The sequence below is a fragment of the Erpetoichthys calabaricus genome, chromosome 12, assembly GCF_900747795.2.
Source record: "Erpetoichthys calabaricus chromosome 12, fErpCal1.3, whole genome shotgun sequence".
NCBI classification, from domain to species: Eukaryota; Metazoa; Chordata; class Cladistia; order Polypteriformes; family Polypteridae; genus Erpetoichthys; species Erpetoichthys calabaricus.
The window spans coordinates 81,489,602-81,517,055 of NC_041405.2; the positions used below are offsets into that span (position 1 = coordinate 81,489,602).

The 27,454-nt window shown below is 37.9% G+C and overlaps 1 protein-coding gene across 1 annotated transcript in view; it reads left to right on the forward strand.

The window, feature by feature from the left end:
• Positions 1–27,454, forward strand: part of si:ch211-200p22.4 (phosphatidylinositol-binding clathrin assembly protein) — a 153,690-nt gene that overhangs the window by 69,462 nt on the left and 56,774 nt on the right. The window contains 5 exon segments of the mRNA XM_051935113.1: positions 2,192–2,334; positions 8,672–8,747; positions 10,546–10,648; positions 14,368–14,461; positions 14,615–14,726. Coding sequence (XP_051791073.1) covers positions 2,192–2,334; positions 8,672–8,747; positions 10,546–10,648; positions 14,368–14,461; positions 14,615–14,726 — 528 coding nt within the window.

Consider the following 27,454-nt stretch of genomic DNA (forward strand, 5'->3'; position numbering starts at 1 on the left):
AATATATGAAATATTTGTCAGTTTTACATACATCCATTATTGAAGGACTCAACAGCCTTTGGTGTGCTGTTTTCAAAGCATTTTATGAGCTTTCAGACTTATTATTCCTTGGCTCATTTACAAATCCAGAATTTAAAAATTTACTGGTTTGGCATTATTTGTATTCATTTAGTTGTAACTGGGAGATAGCATTACATCATTCAAATATACGATAAGCAAACCAGGTTTATTTTATTGCACATTTACTTTCTAGGCAATTCAAAGTGCTTTACATAAAGATAAAATACAAAATTATGACTGCAAAAAGGTAATACAGTATCAGTTTAGTGCAAAGATTTTCAGAAATGTACAGTACCTGAATCGACCATAGGCACAAAAATCTTTTTAATCTAGATTTAAAAGCAGCAACTGATGAGGCCTATCAAGCTTCTTTAGGTAGTTCCGTTTTACCCAGTTTAGTTCTATATCTGGGTCCAACCAACTGTCCAGTTCCATAGCTCTAAGAGGTCTATTTTGTATACATTCTACTAATATAACTAACTGTGATGCATTTTGGGCTTCAGCCATCAAACCTCTGATTTTATTTTAGATGTTTTTGGGATGATCTAATGCTGATTTAATTAGTTTAATTGGAGTACTAAAATTGAGATTTGTATCCAGATGTACATCAAGATTTCTGACTCGGTCTTGGAGTCGAGGTAGAAAGCAAGTCTGTCCTGTTTATTTCCAAAGAGTATGATTTCTGTTTTATTTTCATTAAGTTGAAGGAGGTTTTGCTGCATCCAGGCTTTAATTTGCTGTAGGCTTTCACACATTGAGTCAGTAGGACTAAAGGCATTAGGAGAAATGGGCAAGTAAGTCTGGTATTATCTGAAAACCTGTGGTATGCAAGTTTTGCGGTCAAATAAAATTCAATTAAATGGAAGCATGTAAAGCTTGAATAAGAGGACCTAAAATAGATAGCAGCCTCATTTGATTTTTTTTTTATTTGCTAGAGCTATTGGCACTTTCACCATACAGTTTCCTCCCACATCTTACAGTCCTAGATGTGTGACCCTGATGTCACTTTAGAATTTTTTATTTATTTATTTTTTTTTACGAAATATATTGAAAAACAAAACTTTTAAAATAAGGATGCATTTGTGGTCAGAAATGAAGCTCCGTCCTGCTGGGGTCCATGGTCGCCACCAGGGGGGTGCCTGGTCATTTTGAGGAGTCCTGGACGACAGCACTTCTGCCACACTCTGAAGTGCTGCCGGAAGTACTTCCGAGTGTCCATGCAGCACTTCAGCCACAACTGGGTGTGTTGCCGGAAGATAATTGGAGAGCACCTGGAATACTGCAATATAAAAGAGGCAGTCTCAATCTATTCTGGGAGTCGGGAGGTGGAGGACAGAGCTTGTGGGAGAGGAGTGGAGTTTGCAAAAGACAAACGGAAGGAGAGAGAGAGAGAGATGTTATTGTGGGTATTTGTGAACTGTGTGCTCTAAGAAGAAAATAAATCCTTTGTGCTTTGGGACTTGTCATTGTGCCTGTCTGTGTTTGAGGACTTATATTCCTGTATATAATAATTGTGTGTGTATCTAAGTAGAACAAACTAGGTGCAGAAGCATCGATTGAATTCAACAGAGTGTACCTGCAGTCTACAATGCCTCTAATGTCATCACTGATGCACAGATTCAAGGGTATCTTTCTTGACATGGTGTTCATTGTGGTACTAATGAATTGCATTGCATTTTTTATTGTAACCGGTGGTATATAGAACATCCACTTTAGCCTAATAAATTTTGTAAATGAATGGTGAGGATAGAAAATATAACTCCCATTATTTTTTGTGTGGGGTGTGTTTTTTTTTTTTTTTTTTTTTTTAATTTCCTTTAACTTAATAAAGGAAAATGGTAGTAGAAAAAATGTATTGTAGATTTTTTTCTGTTTTCTCAGTTATGCAGCATTTAGTAAGAGATTCTCAACGGCACTAATGTTTGCAATATTTCAAAATATATAGGTATGGCAAACATTTAGTGCCGAATTCCCCCAATAGAGAGTAACATCTAGATGGACAGAATGATTTGTATAGAATGAGTGTGTGACTGAATAAGTAATTTCATGCATGCATATCTGTAATCTGTGTGTGTGTGTGTATATATATATATATATATATAATAATTTTTTTTTTTTTTTTTTTCTCCAGATCTGATTCACTGTACAAATGAAATGAATGTAAATATACCACAGCTGGCAGATACACTTTTTGAGAGAACAGCCAACAGCAGCTGGGTTGTGGTATTCAAAGCTCTAATTACAACTCATCACCTCATGATGTACGGGAATGAGGTAGGTAGACACAAAGATTTGAACTTTTTTACCTGTTGAAAAATAACATCATAAAAGGAAATTATAGTAACTTGGGGATGAACATTTATGTTATGCTACAAGCTTATGTTAAGCTCTGTGATTACAAAGCAGTGGCGTAGCGTAGTGGGGATGGCAGGGGCAGCCCGCCCCGGGCGGCACTTTTTGGGGGCGGCAAATTTAATAATAATAATATCTTGTAAAAATTTGAACCATTTCATTTCAGATTTTTGTCGCTCCTACGATTCGGACCGATTGAAATGAGCACGGAATTTTTCATTACTTATTCTGTGACGAAACTGGGGAATCCCCGTTCTTTAAATGAATGTTATTATAATAATGCTCCGAATATTCCTCACAATTGGTAGATGATTAACAGATTTATTTGGTTAAACCAAATATTTTACCAGAGATTTTACCCTGGACTGAATCTCATCCACAAAACAAGCATACCTTGAGTGCAAGTGCAGCCAGGCGTTTCCTATACAGTGCTTGATTGCCAAAGCATTGAAAGAACAACTTCCCACAAACCTATTCTTTCCACATCATCTGCTATGCTTCTTTGAAACAGTGCCACCATACTAAGCCACTTTTTTAAGTAGGTTTTGTGATTTGGAGCACATACATGGTGGTCTTGCTCGCTTCTTTGCTTTTGTAAATGTCACACCTTCTATCACAGGCTGTGGTCCTTGTCAGTGTCGGTAGTCAGTGAAAATCAAAAAATGCTATTCAGCCCTATTCCAGTCAATGTAATGTCTTGTCTTATGCTCCAATCATTTCTACATTTCATTTGATTTGTTTTTTTCTTTCCAGTTACCACTGGTTAGTACCTTTTTTAATTTTAATAAATTAGAAGTTTCTGAACTCTTTTTTTTTTTTTTTTAGGACATTCTCTCCCGCCAAAGGGAAAAAAAAAAAAAAAAAAACAGTGCAAAACGCAACTGCTGCATCTGTGACAGACTGCTTGTCCAACTCTGAGACATCCGCAGCACGGCGCCGCAATAACAAATATGAGCCAATCGAGATCACGCTATAAGTGCCGGTCATGGATGAATGATGTAGGGAACAGTATAACTTGGCCCCTGACTTATGCCCATTTGCTCTGTCTGTGTATAGGAGAGTGGTAGCTTCTGCTGCAATAAATAACCCTGCTGTTCCTGTTTCAAGATGAGTAAAGCTGGTTTTGCTAAAGTACTGAGTCTCAGCCTCGTATTTTGGGTTGAAGACAGTGACTCACATGTCACAAAATTATTACCCAACTTTTCATACCATAGTTGTTCAGTGGATTTCACAGCATAGCCTTGACATGGAAAGCTCCATCCTGACATGTAGGTGACTTTTTTTTTTTTAAAGGTCACAGGTACACTGGCCCCAGTAGATAAAAACAGGCCTGCAGGCAAGGACGTAAAAAAACAATTTCACTTACTACATAAAATAAATATTTTTGATTGATGGGAAATTACATTGAGCTAATGATGGGTATGTGTATTAAAAAAAATCAAAAGTTAACTGAATCAAAGATTTATATAAACATTTTAATGGTAAGTTTAAATTGCTGATGGAATCACAGTAGCCTTGTCCCACTGATCCTTAATGCAGAAAAGACACTTGGAAAGGGCTGTGCTGGTAGGAAATTTTGTGCAAGGTTGCCAAGTACTCTCACTCATAGTGGCACTTGGAACTTACTGGTGGCTGATTCCTTTAACATAGTGATATTGTATATGGTGCTTACCTGATGCACTCCATTTAAGCGTGTATTTTTGAAAACACTGCTTGCAATTTACAAACAAACTCTTCTGTTGGAAGGTTACTAAATCTTTTTATGCAAAAAGAAATATTCAAGAAAGGAATAGGAAATGTGTTTCAATTATGATATGCAAGGTTTGAATGAGTCAGTGTTAATGGTATGTTAGGGTTATAACTTCCAGTAAAACTGGACCTTGCTTTAAAGAATAGTAGAAAATGTAGTTGGTTTGATTATATTAGTGGCTGCTATAGATCAGTGAATCTTCCTGCCAAGTGGATGTACAGTACTAGCGTTTTATTGGCAGTTTTAAAGTACTGTCCAGTTGCATTGCCACTGTAAAGCAACCTCCCAATCTGTAACTTTAGTAAAAACTGAAATGCTGGAATAGTTATTTTTCAGAACAGAATTTTCAGTTTTCTTTGTATTGTTTCTTCCCTGGGTTTGTAGTATATTTTATATGGACACATGTTGATGTCCTGCATTTCTTGCCGGCCTTTTAGAATAATGATTGGCTCCCTACATTAACTCTTTGAGGGCTGAATATTTTTTCCAAAAAACTCAGTTTTCTGAAAAGCACACAAAGCAATGGTTTCACACATAAAAGCAACATAAAACGTCTGTTGATATGTGCTCTGGCTGCTATTGGTGTATGTCCAGCATCTCTGGCAGCAGTGGCTGCGCAGGGGTGCCTCGATGGCCAGCAGGAATGCACTGTGGGCCGGCAGTCTGGCTTTCTTTGCGCAGCAGGTGGGTGGTGGTGGCAGTCACAGTGTGACGCAATATGGTTTGTACCTCTTGTCGTCATAAGCGGTGGTCCTCCCAGGCGAATGCTGCTGTAGGCGTATCAGCTACATGAATGTGTTCAGCACCATGATCAGCTGGGGACTGATCAGCCGATGCTGGTACCTCACTTTTGTTTTTGGATCAACATCTCCAGATCACTTGCATCAAATTCCAAGTCCAACAAGTCAGAGTCTGGTTCAGTGATAATACGTAAAACGTCCATGGAGTATTTTAATTTGCACATTTGCTTTAGTCTCTTGTCAGATGTTGATGCAATTTTAGAGGTTGTTTTGCTCTTTGCTACTCATGCATGCGCAGGAAATCGAGGTGAAATCAGCACAGCTCCTTAACTTTCCTAATAGCAAAGAGAGTTGAACTAAAACGTAAAGGCGAGCTTTGTCACATTTCACAGCCGATTACTGTCCTTTACCCCTGAATTTTGACAAAAGTCGATATCAGCCCTGAATGAGTTAATAGCATCTTTTTATAGTTATTAAAACATTTATTCATATTGGAATTACACAAGGTATTGTCTAGCTGTCAAAGGCAAGAACCGCTCAGAAAAATGTCATTAAGCCACCGTTTGTTTGGTTGTGTCACTCATTAGACGTTATCTTTAGTTAGAAAGGTACATATGACTTTATGAACTTGAGAGCTAAATGAATTCTGTTGTAGAAGAAGGGAAGTTTAAATTTAGAGCTGTACCCTTTTCACTGATCTCCGTTTATTTTGTAGCAGATGGCTGCATTATGTTCCTCCCAGATGTGGCAACATAGAAATGTACTATTGGATTCAATATAGCTTACAAGAATTTATAGGACCTCTCCTATGTGCAGCATCCATTCTCACATCATAAATAGCACATTTTGGATTTGCTGGGATCTCTCTACTGCAAGGCAGAAAGCTTCTAGTTTTCTGGCTTAGGAAACACACAGGGTCTTGGTTCTTTTTACTTAGGCTGTCTGGAGACCAGCCCATTTGGCAGCCCTGAATCTTTTAAAAGTCAGTGTTGGTCAGTATGATCTATATGAATAAAAAAACATTTAAATGGTTAGCAACTAAGCCTCCACCACCTACACACCCCAATTTGTACAGAGAAATCAAGATTTCTGTATAGCTTCCTTATCAAAATGCTATTGATACTATAATTCACTAAATAATACACTAAAGGAAAAAAATACCTGTATAAATATAGTAAATGTGTATTTTAAAAGCAGAAAAACTGTAGTGCAATTAATGATTTAAAATGATTAAAATCTTTAAGTGCATGCATATTTACATTTAAGCAGTGTTTTAATTGCTAATATCATTTGTGTAAGAATGTTACTATTACACTACTTATTTTTTATTAAGCCTTCATTGTTGATTAATTTCCTCCCTGCGTGGAGTTTGCATGTTCTCCCCGTGTCTGCGTGGGTTTCCTCCGGGCGCTCCGGTTTCCTCCCACAGTCCAAAGACATGCAGGTTAGGTGGATTGACGAATCTAAATTGGCCCTAGTGTGTGCTTGGTGTGTGGGTGTGTTTGTGTGTGTCCTGCGGTGGGTTGGCACCCTGCCCGGGATTGTTTCCTGCCTTGTGCCCTGTGTTGGCTGGGATTGGCTCCAGCAGACCCCCGTGACCCTGTGTTCGGATTTAGCGGGTTAGAAAATGGATGGATGGATGGATGTTGATTAATTTTTTCTGTAATTTACCTATGTGACAGCTTATAATTATGAGAAGAATTTTTCTTGTATGCTATATGTATTATGGATACATATTTTTGTACATATTAGGTAAAGTATGTATTTTAAGGAAATTGTATTTATTTTAGCAAGTTGTGGTCACTGAACAATAAGCCTATAGAATTTCGTTATGTTAATAAAGAATAATAATAATAATAATAATTCATTACATAAGAATGAACAGTTAACACCTGTAGTTTATAGTTTAATAATAAAAGTACACTTTGATAGAAAACCTAAAGCTTCTTTGTGCCTGATTATGCAGGAGCTTAGTATAAAAAGTTCTTTTAAAGGATAAAGAGCGGTTGGGAGAATCGGAATCAGCCATTCAAGTAACATGAAATCGGTTCTCAGTATCCGCCTTGAAAAACACCTGATCAGAGCATTCCTACTATAAACTCATAGTTGCTTCAATGCCTAAAGTACTAGGGTGTTGTACCGTGTTAGCCATTATGAATGTAGAGAAAAGCCAAGCAAAATTACACCTTTTTTAGAAGTGGCCTGAGTTGCCTCGAAAGCTTGCATATTGTAATCTTTTTAGTTAGCCAATAAAAGGTGTCATTTTGCTTCAATGCCTAAGTTAGTGGAGTGTGTAGTACGAGCATACTATGAAAAGAAGTGTCTGGAAACAATATTGTAGGTACAGTAAGCAGTCTTTATCATATATGGCAGTTGTTGATGTCTACGTTTTTTGCTGCTTTAACAATTCTAACCATTGATGGTATAACTTGCAGCTAGGCTGCTTTGTCTTCATGCAGGTAGGTTGGTGATGAGCAGAGAAGTATGCTGATCTATCTTTTACACTTTTGAACACCAAGTTTTTTTGCTTTTAAAGCTTATATCTAAAACCAAAGTGTTCATGCTTTTACTTGTTGTCCCTCTCTGTTTGTTCCTACCGAGTTGTGGTTGGGGTCTGTAGGCCTCCAGGATCATGTGAATGCTTTTTGTGTTGTTTTAAGTACTATAATTTTCTTTTATAGAGTAATTGTTTTAACTGTAAGGATTTTAGTGTGCTAGATTTAAAAGGGGGGAAAATCAAATGAGGGCATCATTAGTGAAACAACAATCTGACATTGGGTATATTGCTGGTTGTTTCTCTCCTAAAACTTGGTAATCCTTATAGAATGTTGCACTTCTGTCATGTGCTTTTTAAGACTGTTGGGGTTTTACTTTGGGTCTTTCTTTTACAAGTTATCTCTGAATCAGTTTACTGATCACTTTGTCGGTGAGGGTATGTGTGTGTTCATCCTTGCCTTGTTTCCAAATTAGGAAAACTGAAGGATTGATGCTTTAAGGGAGTAGAGACTGGTAATGTGTGCACTTGTGTCTGTTCTACAAATATCAGGGGTTTACTTTGGTTTGGTTTTGCTGTGTTTTTTTTTTTTTTTCTCTATGTATTAAGTCTTTGATTTTTGTATAATTTGTTTAAATAACTGCATCTGGTGTGGCTCAGCCACCCCATATCTAGCGGACGAAATAGAACTTTAAGGTGAGATGGAAAGTGTGACTCAATGGCTTACTGTGTTATGAAGTATTGTGTCCTGTAGGACAGGTCTCTCTTCAGAGGCTTTCCACTTTTTGATTATTATTCTGTAACAGTTTAAAGAAAGGTCATGGCTTGACCTACATCTCCCGTCAGTTTTTGTTGCTTTGGTAAACTAAAGTATTATGATATTTTGGCATTTGAGCCTCACTTATAAAATTACTGTCAGAGATGTGCACATTAGGATTACCTGAACATTCAGTTGTTAAAGTGTGATAATTGTGGCTAATTTTCATATTTGCTCTTATCCTTATGATACCTATCATTTCTTTCTGTGACACTTTTTTTTTTTATGTGTTTTTAGTATAATGTAGATGTTCATTAAAAAAAAAAAAATAAGATGTGACAATGGTGAGAGAGAAACCACCTGCATGTAAACCACAAAATGACAAAACACTGTACTTTTATAGAAAAGGGGGAAGTCTGCTAATTTGTTTGTTTCCTGGCAGCTTGATTTCCAGCTTTAAGACTTTTTTTTTTCATTATTTTACTTGCCTAATGTTATTTCTTTTTCTCTTTCTTTAGCGTTTTATCCAGTACTTGGCTTCCAGAAACACACTGTTTAATTTAAATAACTTCTTGGACAAAGGTGCAATGCAGGGTAGGTAGTAGTAACACCATTTTTTTAATTTAGACATCTTCATTACATAGGCAATATTGGCCTTTTTAACCACAGAATAAATGACCGTCAATTATGCATTGCTCTACTAGTGATTTAATGTGCAAAACTGGTGGACAGGAAGTTGCCATTTTACAATCTGAATTGGTCATGTTTGTATGAATGAAGGGGTTTATCAGGATGTAACAAAATAGTCGGCTTACTGTCTCTTTGTACTCCTCAAACCCGCATTAGATGTGCTATACATGAACACCGTATAGTGAGTTTAGCACTTATAATTTTGAACCAGTCAGGCTACAAATTATGTAAACTGACCAGAAAGAAATCTTTTACAAATGCTTTCATTTATGTTGTTATAGTGCACATTATTTCACACAAGTAAATCTGAATCTTTCAGTTATACAAGCAACAGTATGTCATTTGTATGCATATATTTTTGCAATGAATTGCTAAGAGTGCCTTGAGCATGGGAAAGGCGCTATATAAATAAAATGTATTATTATTATTTATTATTATTAAGAGATGAAAATGTTTAATTGGGTGGCGTACATTTGTTTGTGTGTCTGACAAGCCAGTCTGCTGAAACAATAGAAGGTATACCATTATATGTGGGACAGTTATTAAGTTTCCTGTGTTTTTTTTTTTTTTTTAAGATTAGCTTATGTCTGTTGCAGCTTGCAATAGGACTTATGGGAAAACAAGTTAATATGTGAATGAAAAACTCTTTAAAACTTACAGAATATGCCCATTTTTTTTCCAAACCAAAAATGTTATCAAGTACTTGATCTGCATCTTGAGATTATATATTACAAAATGGCATATCCATGTTTTAAGAAGATGAAAAAGCAAACCATTGTGGTGAGATTGACATTTTTAAAAGGAGACCAGCTGTGTGTTTCACTTCAGCAACTACCCCATTTACCTTCCACAGTGTTGATTCAACTTGGAAAGCTTTAGTCAAGTACCTATTATTGTTGTTATTGGATGTTGATGCACAGAAAATCACTACCTTATGCATAGTGAAAGAATAAAAGCGATCACAAGCGTGCCTTTTTCAGTTATCTTCTCTGTCTATGTCGCAAGAATTGCCTACTGCCGCTAGATTGATAATAAGCACATGTACTTCAGTGAAAGACAATATTGAGCAGGAACATAGAAGGAATAGAATTACAGAAATACAAACAGGTTGCTAACAGAATATAGCTTGGTGCTGAAGGTTGTTGTGTTATCCCAACTCCACCTACGACTGAGGCTGTGAGCAGAGAAGCAATCAGGAAATTAATTAATCTTAGTTAAATTTAGTTGAGTTTGTGACAGAATAATTTTCAGTTTTCTATAGTCAAAACCTTTGCTGCTTTAGAGTAAGGACTTGTGTATTCTTAAGTGTCATTGTAGGGTGCAAGAACAAAATATTTTTAAAAAATTAAAAAAAAAAACAAACTTCACTTTAGAATGCAATGCAATGTGATGTGGCAGAGTAATATATGCCATAACAGAGAACTTACAACTCCACATACTCACATTGACCAGTTCAGTTCAGGAAATGATCCAACTGTTTAAAGTCAAGAAGTAGGAGCACTAGCTTATTTGCTGCTTTGCAGCTCCTGCTTCACATTCCTCTTATTGCTTAAAATGTCTTCATGTTAATGAAAATCTTTATTTGAATTCAATAGGTTTTCTGTAAAACCCACATTTGACTGTTAAATTATTGATATTGAAATGTTATTTTTCTGAATATAGCAAAAATAATTCTTTGTGAATGGTCATTTTTCCCTTTCAGGTTATGATATGTCCACATTTATTAGACGCTACAGCAGGTATCTGAATGAGAAGGCTCTCTCCTACAGACTTGTTGCTGTTGATTTCACCAAAATGAAAAGGGGGTGAGTTGGTTGCCTAAAATTTAGGTTTGATTTGAGATTTTCCTTCTGTATAAAGCATGTGTAATGTATTTTAAGGGGGATATTAGGCCACTTGATGGACATCATTGTGCAGATCCTTATATTGCTTTAAAAATGACCTGTAACCCTATAGTTCAATTTTTAAGTATTCCAATTTTTTTGAGCTTTCATTGGTTAGGGGTGTGTGCACATTTGAATATACTGCATAGTATACAGCATGTATATGAGCAGTAGTGTGTGTGTGTATAATATATATTTTTACAAATATACTGCCGTAGAAAAAGTACTTTCCTCTTCCTACTATCCTTTTGTTTTTGCACCATTGCCTCAGACCTTTAGAGAAAGGAAACCCATGTCAACACACCATACAGCTTATAAATCATAATTGTCTTTATTCAAGAATCAACATTATCTAATATTCCTATAAACCATGTGAATAAGTAATTGCTTCCATAGTTTAATCCATTCTTCTTTGCAGAAGTGGATTAATTCAGACATATTGGTAGGTTTGTGAGCATGAACTATTTATTGTTGGTTGTGCCACAGCATTGCAATTAGGTTGAGGTCAGGGGTTTGTCCAGGTGACGCCAAAGCCTTAATTTTTATTTCTTCTGAGCTATTCAGTTATAGACTTGCGTTTTGTGTTTAGCAATATAATCCTGCTGCAAAACCCAATTATGATAGACTGGCAACTGGACATTCATCTCAAATGATATTTTGTTAAAGTGCAGAATTAATGGTTGTTATAGTAATAGCAAGTGTTCCAGGTCCTCAGGAAGCAAAACATCCCCACACTATCACACTGCCACCCTGCTGTTTTATTGTAGATTCAATGTTGTTGCTGATAGACACTGCATTAGCTTTATTTTCAGGCATACTGTTTTCCAAATAGTTTACTTTTTTATTCCTCTGTCCATAAAACATTATTCCAAACAGCTTGGCGTTTCTTTGCTAATACAAGATGAGCGCTTATGTTCCTCTTTGATATAGAATTGGTCTCTGCCATGCTTCCCCCCCCCCCCCACCCCAAGAATACAATTTTTACAGCCTTTCTTATCATGTAGTCTTGAAAACTGACCTTAGGTAAGGTTAGATAAATCTGTAGTACTTTGGATTTTCTGGGATCATATTGACTTCTTGAATCAGTCATTTGTGCCATTGAGAATATTTCAGTAGAAGGACCTTTTCAGTGAAGATTCCTCACTATTCTAAATGTACTCTAGTTGGAGATAATGACTGTCATTGTGGCACAATGGAGTCCCTTTGCCAATTGGCTTTGTAATCCTTTCCTGATTAATAAGTTTCAGCAGCCGCCTTTAGTTTATTCCAGAAATTTTGTGTTGACTACTACACTATCATGGGATGGATCAAAATATGATGAGATGCACATTCAGCAGGGTTGGCTGGAATCTGGTTTGGTTGTGTTCAGTCAGTCTAATTATCAATTATATTTGGTCAACTGTTTGAGTAACAAAGGGGGCCAGTTACATTTTTCTACAGGGCAATATAGGTGTTGGTAACTTTACTGATTGAATATATTACATGCCAATTTGGAAATAGTATTATGTTTACTCTGGTTCCCTTTATCAGGTATCACATTTTGTCTAAAGATCTGAAGACATTCTTTGTGACAAATGTACAAAATTAGAGGGTATTGGGAAAGGATTACGTACAGTTTCACAGCCCTGCATGTTTGCTTTCTATGTGCTTTATGTATGTATGTATGTATGTATATACTGTATGCATTGTGTGTATGTGGCCAAAAATACTGGAACCCTTCACAACTTCTAAAAAAAACTCATTATGAACCAAGTTTAAACTGACAAAATAATTTAGTGTCCCATTTTTTATTTCAAGTTTAATAGGACAGAAACTTTTGTTTTTGATTTATGACTTAACATTTTAATATGACACAACCTTTAACAATGGACCATATGTTTCATTCCCAAAAGCTCAAATCTTCAGATTTCATTGTGCCTTACAAATGATTCCAGACACCTTGTGTCAAAGGCAGCAAAGTAACCCAAAAGACAGTCCTGAACATCCTCTGTTACATGGTAGGGATAGCATTCTTTTATTTCAAAACTTCATTTTGTTTTCTGTAAACATAAGGCTGGTGTGATTTACTAAAAAGCTCTAATTCTGTTTTGGCTATCCAAAGAACATTCTACCAGAATTCCTATGGCTTGTCAACATACATTTTGACACACTATAGTCTGAATTCTCTCTTTGAAATGGGCTTCATGGTAGAAAAGACCAATTTTCATTCAGACAGCAATACATAACTAATAATAGAAACTTGAACCTGTTACACCTTTTCCTAGTTTTGAAGTATCAATTCAGTACAGTTATTTCTTATAACTTCAAAAGGGTTCCAGTTGTTTTGTCAAGTGATTTTGGAATGTGTTTGTAGAATAGTCAAGACTTTAGTTCATTTTGCAGCTTTTTTTTTTTTTATTCCATTACACTCATGTCTTTGGTTTGCATGTATGAATGATAAAACATCTTTATGTGCAATACTTTTTAGAAAGAATGATGTATTTAAATCAAATTCCATGGTACCAAATATTTTCAGTTGTGTCTTTATGTATTTGTGTGTGTGTGTGTGTGTGTGTGTGTGTGTGTGTGTGTGTGTGTGTGTGTGTGTGTGTGTGTGAATATAGATTGACATAGACAGACATAAGTTAAAATATTCATTAAATAAAAAAATTAAATGTGAAATAGTTTAGATATGGATGTCTAGATTGCTTACTAACACTACTAATCATTGAATAAAGAGAATATTTAATGTGTGTGTTTGCATGTATATGTATGTATATGCGTGTTTGTGTATGTATGATTGAGTTATATAATATGTGTGTTGTGACAGCCTGGACGCCTCTTTAATGGAAGGACTGGGGGAGCGGACATGAACGGGGCACTACCTACCTCCGGAGCACTAGATGGCAGCCCCCCTCATGTTCTCAAAAGGCTACAGGAAGTCCAGTCCTGTTGGGTTCCGTGTATGGAACTTGGGGGTGCTGCAGGAGCATCAGAACCCTACTACATTGGGCTTCCACCACACCTGGGAGTACTTCCAGGTCATGCAGCTCATCAACATTGTGCTCCCAGGTGCAGCATAAAAGGAACTGCCTCACTTCACTCAGATAGCCAGTGTCAGGAGGAGGAGTGGAGGTGGAAGGAAGGAAAGAGAGAGAGAGAGAAAGAAAGAAGTGCTATGTGTATTTACCTGTTGGTGCTTTGCTGTACTGTGTTGTGCAGATAGACAACGAAGAGAAAGAATTTCCCATACCTGAATAAAAGCCTGTGTGGTGCTGAACTTGTGCTTTCTGTCTTTTATGTATTGTGTGTATGTAACACTCCTGTTTTCTGTGAATACAGTAGTTTTTATATGAATAGTTTTAGGAAGCAATTTAAACACCTCTTTATCAGACCTGTTGTATAATTTAAAGAGGACTACAAAGTAGTCGGTGGATTTTAGCTTTACATACTAATGTATGTATTCGGAGGAAAAGATACTGTTTTGGAATTAATCTTTTGGACCAGCAGGGTTTTCAGCCTAAAATGTATTTTCAGTTGTAAATTCTTTCTAGCTGATATTTTACTGATCTGTTAGTTGGCTTTTTTGGCAAATAACATTTGTAGCAGTTTCTCTATTTAAAATTTAATTAAAGTTGTAGTTAAATTTGATTTTCTTCTAGGATTGATGGAGTCATGAGAACAATGAACACGGAGAAGTTGATAAAAACTCTCCCTATCATTCAAAACCAGCTGGATGCATTGCTTGATTTTGAAGTGAGTCAGCTTTTTTAGTTTTTAAGGTCATTTTTTTACTAAAATTTAAGTGTGTCCTACAATTCTATAGTTTTTGCTGAGATTTTTTACCTAGTTTCTTAAGGCAGACTATGGCAGTATTTCTGTGATATTTTCTTTCATTTTGTGCTGTAGGCAAACCCCAATGAGCTGACCAATGGAGTTATCAATGCTGCCTTCATGCTGCTCTTCAAAGACTCAATCAGACTCTTTGCTGCATACAATGAAGGTGTCATTAACTTGCTGGGTAAGGTGCTTTTATTTTAAACACAGCAGTGTTAAAAAAAAAAAAAAAAAAAAAAAAAGACAATTACCTTAATTTTTGCATTAAAATTCATTCCTTCAGGAGTGAAAAATGTAGTAATTGCTTTCAATCTGTGTTTTCTCCATTTGGTATCCTTATTCTATCCACCAAACTTGTAATACTATTATTTTGCGACCCATTTTTGATGTGTGTTTTGCTTTAATCCAGTTAATAAAGAACATAAGGCTTCTACACGTCTGATTATGCAGGAGCTTAGTGTAAAGATTGTTAAAGTGTTTGGTATTTTTATAATTAAACTGTAGAGCACAGATGTCATATGTTGTTTAGGCTTATTATAGGGATGCTCTGATTTGATTGGCCACCAATCGAAATCGGCCGATTTCCACTAAATAAAGACTATCGGTGATCAGTAAATAGGGCATATTTTCAGCCCCTGCTTTTCTGTGCTTTACTGTAATTTAGTTGTAGTGCTCCTTTACATAAGGTATTACTGAAGTTGAGCCAGCGTGCATCTTTTTTTTATTTTGCAACAAACTTCCTGCAGTGTGAACAAAGAGCAGTGAGTCAGCTTGTTTGATCAGTGAACAAAAGGCGATTGGTATATTAGCCTTTATGTTAAAGAAAGTGGAGTAATAAATGGGGGTCTGGAGTAATCGGAAATGTCATCCTGGGCACCTAGACGAAAAGCTACTTTAAGGAATCCAGACCTTTATTTTGTCCTTTAAATTAACACGGGCGCTGCTTGAGTTTGGACAGTGTATTTGTTTAAAATGCAGCAGCTTGCACTTTTAATATGTTTATTTGTTGTTGTGTGTCATACAACGTAAGTTTTGGTAAGAAGCAAGTACTCCATAATTAAAATGGTAATCCATATTTTATAATATCTCCTGAATTGTGAATATCTATTTGATACACTGTAGAAAAAACACATCTGTATAAATATGGTAAATGTATATTTTAACAGCACAAAAGTGCAATCAATGATTTAAAATGATTAAACCCTATAAGTGCATGTTATGGCCATCAGGAGACGTTCCAGCTCTCCAAACCCAAGACAGACACAAGTACAGCACAACATACTGCTTTTATTTTGCTGTGGGAAAAGGTTTCCAAATTGTTTCCCAACATCCAGCACAATATAACACAAAGTACACAGCAATGACTTTTTCTTTTGTTTTATATCTCTTTCTGCCTCCACACCTCCTCCAGCAAGATTTATCTTCTTTATCCAGATTCTGGCTACTTTTATGCTGTACCCGGAAGCACTTTTAGTAGCCCATTTAGCACGGTCCAGAAACACACAGTAGGGCCAAGTTGCAGGACTCCATCTCCCATGGTGCCCTGTGGAAATCCAAGGTACTGTTGCAGTCTAGTGATCTGGGGCCTCATGTATAACGGCGTGCGTAGAACTCACACTATAACATGGCGTAAGCACAAAAGCGGAAATGTTTGTACGCACAAAAAAAATCCAGGTGCATAAATCTGTGCGAATACCAACTTACACGTTGTTCTGCTACATAAATCCCGGTCAGCGTGAAAAGTAACGCACGCGCTTGCTGTCCCTCCCCAACTCCTCCCAGAATTACGCCTCTTTGATTATGCAAATCAATATAAATAGCCCTTAAGCTCGGCCTTCTGTGAAAAGACAACGGCAAAAACATGAGGGGGAAAAAAGAAGAATTTCAGCGAATACCAAGTGGAGGCAAGGAAAAAACGTACTATTTGTTAGTTTAAACAGTGGTATAAACAACAAAAGGAAGTGATCGAGTGAAATAGCGTGTCAGAGAAACTCGAAAGCTCAAGTTGACAAAGTCTCACAGTGCCGAAATAAAGTTGCCTTTTTGACGGCGACTTTGATATATGTGACAAGTCGTAGCCCACCGTCTGAATGTCATATGAAAGCTTATTAGGGTACAGAGAAAAAAAAGGCACACAGTTGGGGGGGGGGGGGGGGGGGAGCACAAAATGTCAACTTTTAATCTCGAAATTTCCACTTTAATCACATAGTTTATTTTGTCATTTAAAGTAGAACATCATAAACTTCATCTTTAAATCGTTTAATTTTACTAGTTTCTCAAATCCCATCGTAACTAAAGTAGCATGTTAAATGGTTTGTTTTGTATTAGATCTTCAATGTGTCTGTGCGTGAATCACTATGTGCTTCTTAAATGGGCTTTCTGTTCCTCTGACAGGGCAGGATTACATTCGTAATATTACAGCTCTCTGAATATTTAAAATACTGAGATGTATACGTGATATCGTTTTCATGATGATAGGAGTTAGAGCATATTATTAAACATGGGAACACGGTACCGCAGTGATTGTTCATGTCTCATGCAAGATGCTTGCTGCGCCATGCGCGACCTTCGATGAAATACTTTATTGTAGCAGTACTGTCTTTCAAACGTACTAACCCCCAATTCCTGTTCTTACTTTTCTTCCTCCAAATACCCAATCGCCACACAATCAGCTCTGTAATAGACGTTAAGCCATCTGTAAGCTTAGAACGCAGATTCTTCAAAACTTTTAAGGAACATTGAAATATCTTCGTAGTACAGTAATCCCTCGCTATATCGCGCTTCGCCTTTCGCGGCTTCACTCCATCGCGGATTTTATATGTAAGCATATTTAAATATATATCGCGGATTTTTCGCTGCTTCGCGGGTTTCTGCGGACAATGGGTCTTTTAATTTCTGGTACATGCTTCCTCAGTTGGTTTGCCCAGTTGATTTCATACAAGGGACGCTATTGGCAGATGGCTGAGAAGCTACCCAACTTACTTTTCTTTCTCTCTCTCTCTCTGTCTGATCCTGACGTAGGGGGTGTGAGCAGGGGGGCTGTTCGCACACCTAGACGATACGGACGCTCGTCTAAAAATGCTGAAAGATTATCTTCACGTTGCTACCTTCTGTGTGCAGCTTTTAAGTATGCTGCACGGTGCTTCGCATACTTAAAAGCTCAAAGGGCACGTACTGATTTTTTTTATCTGTCTCTCTCTCTAACTCTCTCTCTCTCTCTCTCTGCTCCTGACGGAGGGGGTGTGAGCTGCCGCCTTCAACAGCTTTGTGCGCGGTGCTTCGCATACTTAAAAGAAAACAGCCCTATTGATTCGTTTGCTCCTTTGAAGAGGAAGATATGTTTGCATTCTTTTAATTGTGAGACAGAACTGTCATCTCTGTCTTGTCATGGAGCACAGTTTAAACTTTTGAAAAAGAGACAAATGTTTGTTTGCAGTGTTTGAATAACGTTCCTGTCTCTCTACAACCTCCTGTGTTTCTGCGCAAATCTGTGACCCAAGCATGACAATATAAAAATAACCATATAAACATATGGTTTCTACTTCGCGGATTTTCTTATTTCGCGGGTGGCTCTGGAACGCAACCCCCGCGATGGAGGAGGGATTACTGTACGTGTTTAATTATTCTATCAATCTATCCTTCCAGTGTCACGTCAGCACCAGCACGAATACAGCGTGAGGCAGGAACAATCCCTGAACTAGCTAGCACTGCGACACCATGTCCTCATATGTTTCATTATTAACAATATAGATTATTTAAATGAAGTTAGTTTTATCTGTATAATATAATAAACATATTTTGCTGCATTTCATCTTAAAAATGATACAGTATAGTCATCATATGTAAATGCGCACTTTATAAAGTGGCTTAGGTTGTGCAATATTATAACTATAGTGCAAGTTTACAGTGAGGTAATTGTACTACGTACAAACAGTTCTACAAGGAGCACTTGATGGACTGAATGAGTGCATTTACATTTCTCGGGATGAAACTGTTTCTGAACCGCGAGGTCTGTACAGGAAAGGCTCTGAAGCATTTGCTGTGTGAGTGCAGTTCAATAGACAGCATTGCTGAGGCAGGGTGTGCTTGATGCTATATACCGATGATTCTTTTTCCGATCAGCTGCTGTAGATCTGTGATTCCCCACTCAGATACAGTGATATAAATACTCCGAGTGGTGCAGTGAGAATAATATGGAAAAAGATGATCTGCTGTGGCAACCCCCAACGGGAGCAGCTTAAAGAAGAAAAAGAAGGTGCAGTGAGAGTAACAACGCTGAAGCAGCTATGGTATTTGGAATACTTTGGCCTTTCCCTGGACCATTTATATTGTTACAGGTTAATTACAATCAGATGCCTTAAACTAATAAACAATATGCAGTTAGTTTCAGTGTATATGATAAAGCTGCATCAGGGATGTGGATCTAAAAAAGAAAGGGTAACCACACAGGAACAGTAGCACTGCTTTGGCGCTGGGTGCCGCCAGTTTGCAAAACCGAGTAGAGAACTTGCGTATGTCAGGGTTGGAGCTACCATGAAAATGTGCGTGACTTTACACCAAGTTTAGGTTTTATACATCGCAATTTGAGCGTGGAAACGTTTGTACGCAACATTTTTGTGTGTATGCATCGTTTATACATGAGGCTCCTGGTGATGATAATACTAGTCTCTGCCTATGTTAACAGTGTGTCGGAGCACAGTGCAGTTAAGAGGTTGTTGGGGTTCCATAGTTTTAATTGTATAAATACACTTAATATGGGACGTAGCTTCTATTTATGGTTATGCAGGAGATTAGTGGTAAAATGTTTTTGAAAGGGATAAAATCAGTATCGGAATGGGCCGATCAAGTAACATGAAATCAGTGATCGGTATCTAACTTGAAGATCCAGATCGGAACATCCCCAGCTTATTGTTTAGTGACCATAAAAATACTAAAATCAATAAGATTCCCGTAAAATGCATACAGGTAGTCCCCATTAACTCATTAACTGCCGCTCCGTCATCTTTGGCCGAAGGACGCTGCAAGTAGTGGCTGGAGGGGTGCGATTTCGCTGCTCGCGCAGTGTAGTGTCCCTGTGTCCCTCGGGTGGCTCCCAGCAGCAAGCGAGCGATGACCCGTGGTCCATAGTCACTGGGGCCACAGCTATCGCTCGTGTGCAGGACGGAGGCTTAATGGGGAGGTTCGCTGTCCGCCCACTACGCCGCCGCAGCTACTACTCATGACTGGACGTAGGCTGGTTGGAGTGGTGTAGGGCGTTTCACTGCCCACCCACTACACACGGCTCCCCCCCCGAATCATTTTCGGTGGGTGGCTGGTAATGCTGCAAGCAGTGACCCGGTTGTGGCTGAATGGAGGCCATTGAGGGTGAACAGGGCGGTGGGGGGTAGCTGTAGTGTGCTTCGGGTGGCTGCCTGTTAAATGGGGGCAGTGGTGGGCGATTCACTACACGCCTTTGACCGCACCGTGTTCGTTCTCGGTGGGCAGGCGCACACTGAGGGCTGCATACTGTAGTGGAGGTGACTGTGTGGTGGGTGAGTGGGTGGTGAACTGCCCCTCGCTACTCCCATTCATTCTCGATAGCAAGCCTGCTTGTACTGTTATGTACATAGCAGGAAGTTGTCTCTTGTCAGTACACCAGGTGTGCTGATGAGGGATGCCTGCCTGATGTGATAGCTGTACAGTGCTGTGCAGAAGAGCTCATCTTAACCTTTTGTCCTTTTGCTCTTCATGAATGTCTCTGAAACACAAATCTGATGCAAGTGTGTGGTGTTGTGGGTCCACAGCTCTCTTAGCAAAAGCCACTTTTAAATAAATGATCACTGCGCTGGCGGCTTAGTGAGGGGGCGTGGTAGTGTGGCTGAAGCGGTTCCTGGGTGGATTCGTGCTGCGGATGTTTCTCACCTAAGTGCACAGGTGAGAGACGGTCCGCTCCGTAATTTGTTCCCGGGAACTGTTGATTGCCACAGCTGCCACGTCCATTATAAAGAGAAGCCCGAGACGGTTAAGGAGGAAGAAAAAGAAAAGAAAGGAAAAATGGAAAAGAACAAGAAAGGGAGAAAGAAGAGAACGGAGGTTGTGGAGGAAAAGCAGGAAGCAGTGAGGAGAGAGAGGGAAAGTCGGTGCGGGAGAACAAGCGAGCGAGAGCAGGCTCGTGGCAGCTGAGCAGGCAGCCTGGGTGTTTGGCCAACATCTGGGGGAGTAGTAGATGTGGTCACTACCGTAGAGATTACTTTGAAGGACGGTAGTGACTGGAAGGCGGGTGACTATCCGTGGAAGGCAGTGGGAGTCGGGACTTGGGACATGGTGTCCCCAGTGTGAGAGCCTTGGTCGTTGAGGAATTCCAAGTCACTGTTAGGAGAAACCGACCGGAGCCAAGGATCGGTAAGGCGACTGACAATAGTAGCAGGCACTGAGAAGGTCAGTTGCAGGGAGAGAGTCTCACCTGCTGCAGGGCCCAAATGGGAGAAGCAGGTGAGACGCTAGTGTAAAAGAAGCACCGGGCTTATCATTGTTTTAAAGGACTGCTTCCAGCAACGTTTTAACCTCGGTTTTTAAAGGATTGTTTTTCTATTGTTTTTAAACCTCCACATTTCTTTTACGGATTTTTTATTTATTGGAACTTTGAACCACTGCACTATTTTAACACTCTTTTGTTTGATTGCTTTTAAATAAAAGCCCCTTCGCATTTGTACCATCCCCTTGCTGTGTTGTTGCCTCACTGTCGAGCTCATCGGTAACATTGCCGACAGTGTTGGGTTCAAGGGCTCCCGAACAGCAGATGGGAGCATGGAGCAGAACCCGCATCGTCACAAAGTGCTGGTGATACAGTAAAGAAGAGAAAACCATCACCATTGAAAATAAAGTAGAAATAATAAAAAGGTCAGAGAGGTGAAACTCCATCATTCATTCACAGAGCACTTGGTTACATTCGGTCAACAATAGCATTTATTAAAATAATGTACCTGTTCCGACTTACATACAAATTCAACTTAAGTACAAACCTACAGTCCCTATCTTGTACGTATCACGGGGACTGCCTGTACTCTTTTGACTAATAAAATATATGCAGAAACTGTCTATCCATAATACCTATGACATAAAAGAAAAGAAAATGCTGCACATAATTACAAACTGTCATTCTTTAATTTCTTCTGTAATGTACTCAATCTATAATTTAGTGTAATTTAAAAAAAAAAAGAAAAAAAGTACTTTCATAATTTGCCCAACATATATTTTCCCACACTTTCATTCAATTAATTAATATTGAAAGGTAAACATTGCTTATATTTAAATGTATATGCATGTATAGGTTTTAAGTTTTAATCATTAATTGCAGGGCAGATTTTACTGTTAAAATATACAGTGCATCCAGAAAGTATTCACAACGTGAAAAAAGTTTACTTGAGGTTTTTGCAAATTTATTAAAAATAAAAAAAACTGAGAAAGCACATGTACATAAGTATTCACAGCCTTTGCCATGAAGCTCAAAATTGAGCTCGGGTGCATCCTGTTTCCCTTAATCATCCTTGAGATGTTTCTGCAGCTTAATTGGAGTCCACCTGTGGTAAATTCAGTTGATTGGACATAATTTGGAAAGGCACACACCTGTCTATATAAGGTCCCACAGTTGACAGTTCATGTCAGAGCACAAACCAAGCATGAAGTCTTAGGAATTGTCTGTAGACCTCCGAGACAGGATTGTCTCGAGGCACATATCTGGGGAAGGTTACAGAAAAATTTCTGCTGCTTTGAAGATCCCAATGAGCACAGTGGCCTCCATCATCCGTAAGTTGACGAAGTTCGAAACCACCAGGACTCTTCCTAGAGCTGGCCGGCCATCTAAACTGAGCGATCGGGGGAGTAGGGCCTTAGTCAGGGAGGTGACAAGAACCCGATGGTCACTCTGTCAGAGCTCCAGATGTCCTCTGTGGAGAGAGGAGAACCTCCAGAAGGACAACCATCTCTGCAGCAATCCACCAATCAGGCCTGTATGGTAGAGTGGCCAGACGGAAGCCACTCCTTAGTAAAAGGCACATGACAGCCCGCCTGGAGTTTGCCAAAAGGCACCTGAAGGACTCTCAGACCATGAGAAAGAGAATTCTCTGGTCTGACGAAACAAAGATTGAACTCTTTGGTGTGAATGCCAGGCGTCACGTTTGGAGGAAACCAGGCACCGCTCATCACTGGGCCAATACCATCCCTACAGTGAAGCATGGTGGTGGCAGCATCATGCTGTGGAGATGTTTTTCAGCGGCAGGGACTGGGAGACTAGTTAGGATAAAGGGAAAGATGACTGCAGCAATGTACAGAGACATCCTGCATGAAAACCTGCTCCAGAGCACTCTTGACCTCAGACTGGTGCGACGGTTCATCTTTCAGCAGGACAACGACCCTAAGCACACAGCCAAGATATCAAAGGAGTGGCTTCAGGACAACTCTGTGAATGTCCTTGAGTGGCCCAGCCAGAGCCCAGACTTGAATCCGATTGAAGATCTCTGGAGAGATCTTAAAATGGCTGTGCACCAACGCTTCCCATCCAACCTGATGGAGCTTGAGAGGTGCTGCAAAGAGAAATAGGCAAAACTGGCCAAGGATAGGTGTGCCAAGCTTGTGGCATTATATTCAAAAAGACTTGAGGCTGTAATTGCTGCCAAAGGTGCATCAACAAAGTATTGAGCAAAGGCTGTGAATAATAATAATTTTTTGCATTTATATAGTGCTTTTCTCACAACTCCAAAGCGCTCAGCAATTGCAGGTTAAGGGCTTTGCTCAAGGGCCCAACAGAGCAGAGTCCCTTTTTGGCATTTACGGGATTCGAACCGGCAACCTTCCGATTGCTAGTGCAGATCCCTAGCCTCAGAGCCACCACTCCGCCCTTATGTACTTATGTACATGTGATTTTTCAGTTTTTTTTATTTTTAATAAATTTGCAAAAACCTCAAACTTTTTTTTACGTTGTCATTATAGGTTGTTGTGTGTAGAATTCTGAGGAAAAAATGAATTTAATTCATTTTGGAATAAGGCTGTAACATAACAAAATGTGGAAAAAGTGATGCGCTGTGAATACTTTCCGGATGCACTGTACATTATCTGTACTTATAACAGGTTGTTTTTATGAGCTAATTCTATTGGTGTAGTTAATTTGGATTACAATTTTACTCATGTAATACTTGTTTCTTACCAAAAGGTATACTGCATGACATACACAAAGTAATTAAAGTACAAACCTTTCAAAAAGTCACACAACTATCAGTTGTTCTTAAGGTGTTTATCAGCGGAGACATGGCTAACTTCAAACTCAAACAGGCAGCGTCCATTTTAAAGGACAAAATAAAAAGGTCTGAATGTATTAAAGTAGCGCATCTTGCCATTTGTCTAATTGCCTAAGACAACACCTTGTATTCCTTCTCCTGTTTTATAAATGCACTTTCTTTCATAAAGGATGATAATTCAGTCTTTTTTCTGGTAAAGTCTGCTTTGCTGCTTTATGTTTACTGGAACTTAAAAAAAAATGTAGCTCAACTACCATAATACCTTGCATAAATAAGCAAGTCCACCCTCGCTCTCGAGGCATGAGCAGGCAGTGTGCATGGTGTACGCACGACAGAGCCCCGCCCACCAACTCTAACCCTCCTCCCATGTCATGGGATATGCATGACAGAGCCCCGCCCACCAACTCTAACCCTCCTCCTGCATCCACCCACGCTCTCGAGGCATGAGCAGGCAGAGGGTTAGAGTTGGCCGGCGGGGCTCTGTCGTACATATCCCATGACGCGGGAGGAGGGTTGGTTAGAGTTGGCGGGCGGAGCTCTGTCTTGCGTGAGTGCGTACCCCATGGTCAGGCGACTTAGTCTTTTTTATATATATATATATATATATATATATATATATATATATATATATATCTTTAATAATAAAAGGCAAAGTCCTCACTGACTGACTCATCACTAATTCTCCAACTTCCCGTGTAGGTGGAAGGCTGAAAATTTGGCAGGCTCATTCCTTACAGCTTACTTACAAAAGTTAGGCAGGTTTCATTTCGAAATTCAAAGCGTAATGGTCATAACTGGAAACATATTTTTTGTCCATACACTGTAATGGAGGAGGCGGAGTCACGTATCGCGTCATCACGCCTCCTACGTAATCACGTGAACTAAAAACAAGGAAGACATTTACAGCACGAGTCACACGCGGGAACGAAGGTAAATGACGTTAATTTTTCACTGTCTTTTAATACTGTGTGAGCATACATATTAACACATGTGCAATTAAACGTGTGCATATACGGGGTGATTTCTCAGGCTTAAAAGCTCACCTTTTATCAAACGCGGGAACGAAAGGTAACTGACGTTGTTCACTGTCTTTTAATACTGTGTAACCATACATATTAACACATGTCCAATTAACGTGTGCATTTACGGGGGTGATTTCTCAGGCTTAAAAGCTCGCCTTTTACTAAAAAGGTAAATGCAAACTATTTTCAATCATTCTATGATCTGCTTCTCACAACTGAAGGCACCGTGGCTGATGGTAAATGACGTTAATTTTTGAGTGTCTTTTAATACTGTGTAACCATACATATTAACACGTCCAATTAAACGTGTGCATTTACGGGGTGATTTCTCAGGCTTAAAAGCTCGCCTTTTACTAAAAAGGTAAATGCAAAACTATATTCAATCATTCTATGATCTGCTTCTCACAACTGAAGGCACCGTGGCTGATGTTACGTCACTTGCTGTCCGACCATAAGCTTTACCTGGTAGGTAACCGGACACTCACTTCACTCCCTTTCGGGAATCGAACCTCTGAGGTTTTCTTTTGTTCTTAATTAAAATTTAAAACCAATACTTCACCGCTGCTAAGCCCCTCTAGCGCTGACGTCTGAGGTTCGATTACCGTAAGCAAGTGCAGTGAGTGTGTAATTACATTCACGGCATTCGTAGTCTGATTCACAATCTGATTGTATGGGTGCTTACTTCCAGGTAAACGCTTACACTTGCCCACCAAGTCAGCTCGAAGTGATCACTCGAGTAAAGGCAGCTTCACAAAAAAAACTGATCCTTAACAAAGTGTTATTAGTATATTTTCCCTCAATTTAAAAACGTTTTATTTTCTTCTTAATAAAAATTTAAAAGCGGTACTTCGCCGGTGCGAAGCGCGTGGATTTGACCGACTGACACATACAGACATATTCATGAGTGCAGGTACTTCGGAAAGAAAGCACCGCGTAAACCTAAAGTTTAAATTAACTTCATAGACCTACAAAAGGTTGCCATTCATTTCAGGCAAGATTGCTTTTCTTCTGTACAACTATACGTTGCATTCTCAAAAGAGTGTGCTTGCACGGCTTCGGATATAGATATATATATATATATATATATGTATGTCTATATATAAATATGTAAGCTTATAAGTACTGCCTTACTTCTCTTTAAGAAAGGAACATGTAATGATACTTGACTTTAAACGATTCCATGTCTTCCTGGGTTTGCGTAGCTTATTGTCTAAAAAGGTGAAACCCTCATTTATAAAACTTTGCTGCAGATGACTTAGCTTATTGTCAATATCTTTACACGTTTTTTTAACACTTATTGACTGAAACGTGCTTTCACGAAAAAAGTTAGGGCTTTGCTACAGGATACACCCTCCACAAGTTAAGCAAGTAAAAATAAAATATATATTTTGTTTTATTTAAACCTTTTAAGTTCGTATGCATAGCCCCATTTGGCTGTTTAATTTTTTTTTTCTTTCTTCAGTAATATTTTAATCTCCTTAAAGAAAAAGAACATATCCATTTTACTTTTTTTTTATCTCTGTAGTAATATTTTACTGTAAAAGAATAACCAGTATTTAAACTTTTTATGTTACTTTATACATTTATTTTACACAATGTTGAAAAAATTAATAAAAAACCTACATATTTTGGCAGCTGCTGCTTTCATTTTCAATAAAATGAAAAAAGCTCTCCAAGAGGAAACGTCAATAAAGAAGAAACAGTTTGCACTATCTAAAAATCCGAAACCCTCATTTATAAAAGTTTGCTGCAGATGACTTAACTGAAATAAATGAATAGTTCCTATGTGTATAAATACATATTTATCTATTTTACTTATGCCTTTATTCCACCAACATACAACATCTGAGGTACAATTTGTTACATTACTTTTGTTTTTTGCACAACATGCAGGTGAAGTGACTTCCTCAGGGTCACACAGTGGTGTCAGTACCCAGGATTTGAACTGACAAGCTCCGGGTTTGCTGAAATATTACTGAAGAAAGAAAATAAAACGAAAACGGGCAAATGGGGCTATGCATACAAATGTCCATCCGTCCATTATCCAACCTGCTATATCCTAAATACAAATCCATATATATATATGTATGTATGTGCATATATATATATATATATATATATATATTATATATATATATGTGCATATATATATATATATATATATATATATATATATATATATATATTATAGATATACATATATATATACATAATATATATACATATATATATATACATATATAGATATACATATATATATACACATATATATCTACACATACATACATACATACACATATATATATATATTATATATCATATATATATACACATATATATATATACACATATACATATATATATATGTATGTGTGTATATGTGTATATATATATTATATTATGTATAATATATATAGTGTATATATATATATATAATATATATATATTATATATTATGTGTATATATATATATTATATATCTATATATATATATATATATATATATTATATTATATGTATATATATATAATATATATGCATATATATAATATATATGCATAATATATATTATATATATATTATATAGATATATATGTAATATAATATATATATAGAAT